At 38.7% G+C, this 10,799-nt stretch overlaps 1 protein-coding gene across 2 annotated transcripts in view; it reads right to left on the reverse strand.

The window, feature by feature from the left end:
• Window positions 1-10,788, reverse strand: part of LOC5513363 — a 19,237-nt gene extending 8,449 nt beyond the window's left edge. Inside the window, exons 1-4 of one of the 2 annotated variants that reach the window (XM_048720526.1) lie at window positions 10,491-10,788; window positions 7,135-7,223; window positions 758-3,214; window positions 155-449 (exon numbers count right to left, since the gene is read on the reverse strand). In XM_048720526.1, the coding sequence (XP_048576483.1) occupies window positions 155-449; window positions 758-3,214; window positions 7,135-7,223; window positions 10,491-10,680 (3,031 nt within the window). In that variant the 5' untranslated portion in view covers window positions 10,681-10,788. The remainder of the gene's footprint in view (window positions 1-154; window positions 450-757; window positions 3,215-7,134; window positions 7,224-10,490) is intronic. The other variant, XM_048720525.1, reaches the window with a different exon arrangement.
• Between the last annotated feature and the right edge of the window lie 11 nt (window positions 10,789-10,799).

Raw genomic sequence — 10,799 nt, forward strand, 5'->3', positions numbered from 1 at the left:
TCTCTCTGTCTCTGTCTCTCTCTCTCTCTCTCTCCCTCTCTCTCTGTCAATAAAAAAGAAACACTGCTAGTAAACTAATAATGCTTTTTGAGTACCCATGCTTAGTTGAAGCACACTTCGACATTGTTCTCTCTATAACACAATTGTACATTACCTAGCACTTGCTTGAGAACTTGTGGAGGTATACTATCATCATCATTGGTTAGTCCTTCTCCTGCTCTGCCTTTCCCATTCTTGCCACCTCTCACATTTCCTTCACCGCTGTCTGTGACCGCCGCGACTACACCTTTGTCTTCATGATTTTCATCCTCGTTCTTTTCAGATGCATACCTTATTTTAACTTTGCTTTCCACTTCTGTTAACATCTTTTGGACCGTTTCCTTCTCGCCAATCAGCTCCCACGTTTTTCGGTCTTTTGATATCTCGAGGGCGACGTGGAAATCTCGGCGCTGAAAATCACGCAAAAACTTCAAGATAAATAATATATCCGCATGCTGATTCGCTTACACTACTCGTACAACTACTGCAAGGAAACTGCGTAATTACCGCATATTACTTTCGCATTTACAGCGCTTTTAAGCAGAGTTCAGTTACTTTGCAATACTTGCATACTTTCACCGCACGTTACTAGCACAATAACTGAATTATAATCTTGCATTACTAGCGCACTTCACGTGCACTTGCCATGACTTCTCGCTCACTAGCAGTACGTAATTTCAGCGTTTTATGACTTACTTTTGTCCCTTAATTTACCAACCTTTTTCATCAAAATATTGCGAAGGCTGTTACTCTCAATGTCGCTTTTTGCGGAAAATCGCACCGTCAGAAAATCCGGCAGCTTCGCTCGGTACAGCTCCGTAATCTCTGAAAAAGCTTTATCCAACATGTCAGGGTCACAGCCTGCTATTGCATCCAACAGCACTTTATCATCACGTATGCTGACCTTAACACTTGAGAGTCTCTCAACCGTCACGAGTTCTTTCTTATAAGCTGCCTGAAAAGCTTTCCAGGTCTGAACAGATGTGATCTCTAGCTGTCTTGGTTTGCACTTTGTCTCAGCCACCATTTCTTTAATCTGTTCCTTCTTCTCCTGCTGCTTTCTGTGTTGGGATGGTGTTTTACTCTCGTCTCTTTTACTTGTGGTCTGCTGTGGGATGCTTTCTTCACGTGGTTTTTCAACAGCTTTTCCATTTCCTGAGTAGTTAGAGGCAGCAATTTCACCAGCTAAGCGCGTCACTCGTTGTGCTTTCGCGTTTGTAGAAAGTGGATGTCTTTTTGCAGCTATTTTTGTGCCTGCCTCTTGATTTTTATCGCCTTGCCTTTGTCCCACATTTTCAGAAGATTTTTTCACACCCCTAGTGGAATTGATCGTGGTGTTATTTTGCAGTGCTGGGAATCCATCAGCAGTGTTGTCCTGGGCAAGAACCAACGAGCTATTTTTAGCAGTTTCTTTTTGTTGTGATGCACCTAATTTTGCACCAACGAAATCATTTAGTTGTGGTTCCTGCGTATTTGTTTCAGCAGTATACTTCTGCTTTGGCGCCTGCACAACTTTCTCAGCGGTATCATTTCCTTGTGGCACCGGCACATTTCTATCAGCGGCATCCTTTTTTTGTGGAGCCTGCACAACTGTTTCAGCGGTATCCTTTCCTTGTAGCACCGGCACATTTCTATCAGCGGCATCCTTTTTTTGTGGAGCCTGCACAACTGTTTCAGCGGTATCCTTTCCTTGTGGCACCGGCACATTTCTATCATCTGCATCCTTTTTTTGTGGAGCCTGCACAACTGTTTCAGCGGTATCCTTTCCTTGTGGCACCGGCACATTTCTATCATCTGCATCCTTTTTTTGTGGAGCCTGCACAACTGTTTCAGCGGTATTATTTCCTTGTAGCACCGGCACATTTCTATCAGCGGCATCCTTTTTTTGTGGAGCCTGCACAACTGTTTCAGCGGTATCCTTTCCTTGTAGCACCGGCACATTTCTATCAGCGGCATCCTTTTTTTGTGGAGCCTGCACAACTGTTTCAGCGGTATCCTTTCCTTGTAGCACCGGCACATTTCTATCAACGGCATCCTTTTTTTGTGGAGCCTGCACAACTGTTTCAGCGGTATCCTTTCCTTGTGGCACCGGCACATTTCTATCATCTGCATCCTTTTTTTGTGGAGCCTGCACAACTGTTTCAGCAGTATCCTTTCCTTGTGGCACCGGCACATTTCTATCATCTGCATCCTTTTTTTGTGGAGCCTGCACAACTGTTTCAGCGGTATCCTTTCCTTGTGGCACCGGCACATTTCTATCATCTGCATCCTTTTTTTGTGGAGCCTGCACAACTGTTTCAGCGGTATCCTTTCCTTGTGGCACCGGCACATTTCTATCATCTGCATCCTTTTTTTGTGGAGCCTGCACAACTGTTTCAGCGGTATCATTTCCTTGGTGCACCGGCACATTTCTATCATCTGCATCCTTTTTTTGTGGAGCCTGCACAACTGTTTCAGCGGTATCATTTCCTTGGTGCACCGGCACATTTCTATCATCTGCATCCTTTTTTTGTGGAGCCTGCACAACTGTTTCAGCGGTATCATTTCCTTGGTGCACCGGCACATTTCTATCATCTGCATCCTTTTTTTGTGGAGCCTGCACAACTGTTTCAGCGGTATCCTTTCCTTGTGGCACCGGCACATTTCTATCATCTGCATCCTTTTTTTGTGGAGCCTGCACAACTGTTTCAGCGGTATCATTTCCTTGCGGCTCCGGCACATTTCTATCAGTGGCATCCTTCCTCTGTGATTCTTGCAACTTTTTGTCAGTGGTACCTGTTTTGGGTGGTACTGACATGTTCAAGTCAGCTGCATCAACTTGATGTAAAGCTGAAAGACTCTTTGAGACGGCATTTGAGCCTGCAGTCCCATTCAAAGCAGGAATTCCTTCTTGTGATGAGCCAGCAATGCAAGTCTGCTGGTGACCAGCAGTCTCTCCTTTGATGTACAAACTTGTCACTCCACCATTCTCATGTATTGGTTTTTCAGAAATCTCCTCTAGCATCTGATGACAGACACTAATCTGGTTGAATGAGCCGGTTAACAAGTAGCCTTTACTGCATTTCTCCCATGTGATGTTGGTGTCCGCCTTGAGTTTGTTGAGAAACCCCATCATTCTGTCAACGTACTGCTGAAACACATCTTGATTTATCACTGCACTCACTGAACTGAAAACCTGGAATTTTTATAAAATCTTTAGTTATGCTTTTTTTAAACATTGATCCTCACATAGTGCAACCTTATTTGAAATGTTTATACCTTTTCTTAATGCACTTATTAAAGAAGGCCAATCACGCCATGCTATGATCCTTGACAATACTAAGTAACTCAAAGAATCCATTATCAGCCAATTCAAGCAAGTAACTGAGAAACATTCAATCAAATATCATCAATAAAGTATACGACATCAATCGTGGGTTGTTTATTTTGAAAATTTCTTGCAAATGATGAACCGCTGTATTCTCAATTGTAAACAACAACAAAGGAGAGTTCATGCAATAAAGGCATGGCGGTCGGACGCAATTTTAGGCTCTCTACAAATTTGTGTCTGTTTCTCTGTATATATATGGTTTTCAATAGTGACAAGCCTTCTTATGTAAGGGAGAACACTCTTCTCAACGACAGAGACATTTATTTTATATCACAGACAAGTTGCAGGGCTGTAATTGCAAGTACTTCATTCCATCAGAAGACCTCGACCAAAGTTAAAGAGCTCAATGGACCGCTTAAATGCGTAATGTTTTGTAAGCTCTTTCATCGTGCCTGCTTTGCCCTGGCCCTTATTGCCCTGTCTGGTGATATTGAGTCAAATCCTGGCTACCTGGCTTTAAATGATATAAAAAACACCCGAGGTCTCAAGATTGCTCACTTGAATATTCGGAGTCTCATTAACAAGACGGACTCTCTGCGCCTTGAAGGAATTGACAGCAGAACAATAGACGTTCTAACTTTATCCGAGACATGGTTGGATAGCCAAACAGCCGATGCAGAAATTAATCTTCCTGGTTTTGTTTGTGCTAGGCGAGATCGATCTGGAACTAAAGAGGGATATGGTGGAGTTGCTACTTTTGTGAGGGATGATTTGGCTTTTCGATTGCGAAATGATATCAACACTGGTGGTCAGGAATGTTTATGGATTGAATTGATCCGTGAAAAATGCAAGCCAACACTCATTTGCAGCGCATATAGAGCACCAGATGCTGACTTAACATCGTTCATTTCATCTCTCCAAGATAGTATGCCAGCTATTGACCTAGATAAATCGGACGTCGTCATTTTAGGAGACCTAAATGCAAATCTGATGCCAAATTCAAAATTACAGAAAAGTGATAAGCAAAAACTGCTTAATTTTGCACGCACATTCCATTTCACTCAGTTGGTGAAGGAGCCGACGCGTATAACTGACACCTCCCGGACCCTTATTGACTTGATCTTTGTCAATAAAGAGCATCGTATCGCAAATTCGGGCGTTGTACCGGTTCCCCTCAGCGATCACTACTTGGTTTTTTGCGTCATCAAGGCAGGCGTTTTTACTAAAGCTAAACCAAGAATGCTTGAATATCGTTCTTATAAGAATTTTGACGCTGATTCATTTAATGATGATCTAAGGAATGTCCCCTGGCACATAGTTAATAGTATGGATGATATTGATGACGCCTTGTTGACTTGGAATCAATTGTTTTTGGAAGTTGCGGATGACCACGCACCAATCAAACGGCAGCGTGTCAAGGGAACACCAATTCCTTGGATGAATAATCAAATCAGTGAATCAATGAAAGAACGCGACATCGCTCACCGGATAGCGCGGAAATTAAACACAGAGCGCCATTGGAAAACATACAGAAATTTGCGGAACAAGGTTAACAAACTGGTGAAATCTTCAAAGTCGAAGTATTATTGCGATATGATCGAGGAATCGAAAGGGGACTCCGGTAAAATCTGGAAAGCAGTAAATGAAGCTTGTAATCGTAAATCAACTTCGGAATCTATTCAATGCATCATTACTGATAATATTCAACACATAACGCCTAGTTCTATTGCGACTGCAATGAACTGCTTTTTTGCTTCCATTGGACAACGCCTGGCTGACAAGTTCACCACATGCAAATCAAATCAGAGCTCGGTTTTAAATCAAACGTGCCAATTCCAACTGATTGAACTAATCGAATCTTTTGTGCTCGAGCAGCTTTTATCACTGAAAGTTAACAAAGCCATTGGGCTGGATAAAATCAGTGCTAGATTGTTAAAGAACTCTGCTCGCACAATCGCTCCTTCTATTACCAACATGTTAAATTTATCGATTCGCTCAGGTAAATTCCCGAAGCTGTGGAAGTGTTCAAAAATTACAGCATTGTTTAAGTCAGGCGAACGGACAAATGCATCCAACTACAGACCGATTTCTATTCTACCTACACTTAGCAAGATCCTAGAAAGAGCAATACACTCACAATTGTATCAATTTTTGGTCTCCAATGGTTTACTCTCGAGCAAGCAGTTTGGTTTCAGAAAGGGTCTATCTACGGTATCTGCGCTGTCATCATTTGTTGACGAGGTTCTGTTGAATATGGAACAGGGTAAGCTGTGTGGGGCCGTGTTTATCGATCTAACAAAGGCCTTTGACACAGTGGACCATGAAATCATGTTGCAGAAATTAACTGAGATCGGTCTATCTGGAAACCCCCTGGCATGGTTCCGTTCTTATCTGGCCAACAGAACACAGCGCACATGTTGCGGTAATTCATTGTCCGAGGAACTTCCAGTCACTCACGGGGTGCCCCAAGGAAGCATCTTGGGCCCGTTGCTGTTTGTCATCTACATAAACAGCTTGCCCGATGTTTTGGAGTCCTGCTGTGCCTCTCTTTATGCGGATGATACTGTGATCTACTGTTATGGTTCAACCTCTAAACAGTTGAGCGATAACCTCAATCAAGATCTTTTGGCCGTTGCTAAATGGATGGACGATCACAAGCTAACACTAAATTTGGAAAAGACGAAATGTATGCTCTTAGGCAGCAACAGGAAACTAGAGAGTAAAATCAAACTTTCTGTGTCGATTTCAAATTACAATGTATCTAATGTGAGTAATTTCAAATATCTTGGAGTATTCATATCTTCCGACTTGACATGGTCAGAGCATGTTGAATATTTATCTGGCAAAATCAACCAAAGACTCGGTCTTCTAAGGCGCATTAAGCATTTATTGCCTTTTAGAGCTAGACTTCTTTATTATAATAGTCTAGTTCTGCCCCTTTTCGAATATGCTGATTTAGTTTGGGGCGATAAGCATAATGTCACTATCATGTCAAATTTACAAATCCTCCAGAACAAGGCTGCAAAAATAATACTTGATAGACCACTGTACTCGTCGGCAACAGACGCTTTAGCCAAACTTAAGTGGTTACCTCTAGAAAAGAGGCGTTTTCTTAGAAGATGTGTATATGTCTTTAAATGTTTAAATGGTCTCGTAGAGCATGAAATGGATCTGTTAAAACTCGAAGATCAACATAATTATAATACCAGAAACAAATGTAATATTAGGCTCCCTAGCGTGAAAAGAAACTGGGGCAAACAAAGAACTGAGTACCATGCAGTCAAGGATTTTAACTCACTTAGCCAGGACATTAAGAGATGCACAAATATTTGTACTTTTAAACGTAGTATTTCTCAAATTTTAACCTAGGTATTTTTATCATAGTATTTTTTTTTTAATGTAACGATATATCAACAATATATTTTTTTTCTTAATTTTTTTTTCCATTTATTTTTTATAGATTACTGTTATTATTTATAAGTCGAGGTCCTTTTTGAAAATCATTTTAAATGAAAAAGCTCTCCTCAATAAAGATTATTATTATTATTATATTGATCAACATTCTTTAATAAATTTGGACTCAAACAGATATTCTATTCTGTATGTATGTGATAATGTAAATGTATCACAGTGAGGCAAGGGGGGGGGGGCATCTGCAGGGTCTTGCTGTGATCAGTTATTCTCATTTCTTCTGAGGAGGGGGGGGGATTTTATTCTCTGTAGTAATACCCCCCCCCCCCTGACTAGACAAGGTAGTACCATTGCATTAGAAGTGTAAGTCCTACCTCTGGTTCATAGCTGGTTAGTTGGTATTTCTCTACATTGAATGTGGCTCCCTTCGACACTTGTGGTGTAGACAAGACAGACGAAGCAACTGAAATAAAATATCTTATTAAAAAAAAAAAAAAAAAATTATTCATGACTGAAATGGCATTTGAGGGATTAAATTACAAAAATGCTGTATATAACTCTGATTACTTGTGCTATATAGCTCTCCGCTAATTCGAACCTACTCGAGTAGGAACCATAGTCATTTCAACTCGGATAACTCGATCTCCTCGCTAACTTGAGCTGTTTTGTTTTGTTTTGTTTTGTTTTGTTTTGTTTTGTTTTGTTTTGTTTTGTTTTGTTTTGTTTTGTTTTGTTTTGTTTTGTTTTGTTTTGTTTTGTTTTGTTTTGTTTTTGTTTTGTTTTGTTTTGTTTTGTTTTGTTTTGCTGTTTTGTTTTGTTTTGTTTTGTTTTTCTGCCACACTGATTGATCATATCTACACTAATTGTCCCATTTCCCATGTCACTCCTGGTATTCTCACAGTTGATATCTCTGACCATCTGCCCATTTTCTGCACCTTTAAGTCCCATCTCAAGAAAACTTGTGAACAGCAAAGTTTTAGAGATTTTTCTAAATTTAATAGTGAAAATTTCTTGTATGATATGAACCAGCTTGATTGGAATTCCCTTCACCAATCAACTAAAACATTAAATGAAAAAACTGAAGACACAATTCATGCCATCCATTCTGTTATCGATAAACATGCACCAATGAAAATTGCCTCTCGTGCAAAAAAAAGACAACTTAGTAAACCATGGATTACCAATGGCATCTTAAAATCAATAAAGCACAAGCAAAAAATGTACCGAAGTCACTTTTTTAGCAAAAACCAAGAAAAAGTAATAGCATACAAGCAATATTCTAATACTTTATCACATCTTCTCAACAAAAGTAAAAAGGAATATTTCCATTCTCAATTTATTAGCTGTAAAAACAACCTCAAAGCTACCTGGAAATTAATCGGCAAGCTGATACAAAGGAAAACAAAGGGGCAAAGTGCTCCTAGTCGCATTACTTCAGGAAATAGGTCGTTTACCAATCCTTCTGATATTGCTGATCAGTTGAACAAATTTTTTACAAATGTAGGAACCAATCTAGCTTCCCAAATTAAAGATGACAAATCCATATCTCCTACATCCTATATTAAACAATCTACAACTTCTTCTTTTGTTATGTCTCCAGTTTCAGAAGCACAGGTTTTTTTACTTTTTGCATCTCTTAATGAAAATAAATCATATATTACTATTCCTAATAAATTTATAAAATTGTCAGCATCCATCCTAGCCTCTCCCTTTACTGCCATTTATAATGAATCTATAGCAAGTGGTGAAGTCCCTGATATTTTCAAAATCTCAAGGGTTACTCCTATATATAAAAGTGGGGATGCCACTGAACCAGGGAATTATAGACCAATATCAATAATCTGTTCATTTAGCAAGATTCTTGAGAAGCTTATCTACAACCAGCTGATTTTTTTTCTTGAAAAACATAAAATTTTATTTGAATTTCAATTTGGATTTCGGAAAGGCCATTCAACCGAACATGCCATATTAGAAACTGTTGAGACCCTCAAGTCTTCTATTGACCAAGGTATGACTACATGTGCTATTTTCTTAGATTTTTCAAAGGCATTTGATACTATTAACCACGACATCTTATTAGCTAAAATGTACAAATATGGAGTCAGGGGAACCCCCGCAAAATGGTTTTCTAGTTATCTCTCTAATCGTCATCAGTTTGTCAAAATTGGCAATGCGGAATCATCTATGCTACCAATCTCTTGCGGAGTTCCTCAAGGATCTACCCTTGGTCCCTTATTATTCCTCTTATATATTAATGATCTCCCCAACTCTTCTAAGAAACTGAAATTTAGAATATTTGCAGATGATACAAATCTATTTTATACTTCAAAAAACCCCAAAGATTTAGAAACCACTGTTAATAGTGAATTAGACAATGTCATCAAATACTGTAACGCTAACAAGTTGTCCATTAATTTTAAGAAAACACATCATATCACTGTCACCTCCCCCAGAAAAAGTGTTTCTATTGACTTAACAGCATATGGTATAAAGAATACTAACAACATAAAATACTTAGGTGTCTTTATTGATGAACATCTCAAATGGAATTCACAACTAAATCATGTTAATAAATGCCTCGCAAAAAATCTTGGAATCATTTCCAAGTTACGTTATTTTCTTCCCCTGACTACTTTAACACAACTATACTATAATTTAATTTACCCATATATTTCTTATGGTATAATGAGCTGGGGCTCGGCAAGCCAAACACGGCTTCGCCCTATCAAAACGAAGCAGAATAAATGCATTCGCTCTATTTTCTTTGCTCCCCAAAGGGAAAGTCCATCGAATTATTACCAACTGCTTAGGATCCTGAATCTTGATAACATACATAATCTAAGGATATCATCTCTTGTTTATAAGCTCCAACACTTTCCTGATACTATGCCTAAGCCATTATGTAATCTAATCCTGCCTGCCACTCAAGTTCACTCACATAATACCAGATATGCTTCCAAAGGCAATCTCTTTAGGCCAGCTTCCAAAACCAATTATGGATTAACTAAATTTACAGCCATGTCTTCTAGATTTTGGGAAAAAATACCAAATTGCATTAAGTCCTTACCTTACAATTCCTTCATAGAACAACTGAAATTGCATTTATTAAATAATCAGAATTAATATTGATCCACCCTGGCCAGATTTACTTTTCCTCACTCTAAAATATTATATTTTGTTTATGTATATATTATATATTGTAAAAAAAAAAAAAATAATAATAATAATAATAATATTATAATAATATTATAATAATATCCTGTAAGACCCTCGAAATCTGACTGTGGCAGTGACCATCTCGAAAGCTTATGCTTCTATGGTCACTGCGCACCTTAAATTTTTTTTTCTTCTTAAGTACCGTAAATAGTTAACTTCCCCTTTTTTCTACCTGTATCCAAATATTCTTTATCTTATTCAAAATAGTGCAAAATAAAAAAATGAATGAATGAATGAATTGTCTCAATGGAAGCTACGAGTTAAAGAGGTCCCTCCTACTACATGTTAAAAACCTAGCATTTATATGATGGAGAATTGGCTAGATTTCTCGTTTGTACGGCATTACTGATGGCCATCTCATAAAATTTGAAAATACAGATTCAAAGTGTGAATTAGCTCGAATTTAATTATGAGAAACTTCAAAGACTAGACAACAAGTTCCTTATAACTTTAAATATTTTTATGTCCTTCAAAGTTTACGATACTTATAATCGTTAACAACATTAAACTTTACCTTCCTCATTCTCAAAAATTACCAGAGCCACGCTACCATCTTGCTCTAGAATCACATCTTCAACATCACCGCCACCATTCCTTCGCTTTTGGAAGTGAATCCAGAGATCATTCTTGCTCAGTCCTTCGGGAAAGTCAGTAACCTTCACAGTTCGCAAAGCTAAAGTTTCTCCGATATGAGAGGAATCCATGATGTCTTATTTGCTACCAAACAAGTTACAGTTTACGACCAAAACTAGACAAGATGCGGTGGTGTTCGGGTTTTAGTAGGAAGCGACGAATGTGCTTTTCTTATTATCAAGTTTCAGGG

Source organism: Nematostella vectensis, chromosome 13, assembly GCF_932526225.1.
Source record: "Nematostella vectensis chromosome 13, jaNemVect1.1, whole genome shotgun sequence".
Taxonomy (NCBI): Eukaryota; Metazoa; Cnidaria; class Anthozoa; order Actiniaria; family Edwardsiidae; genus Nematostella; species Nematostella vectensis.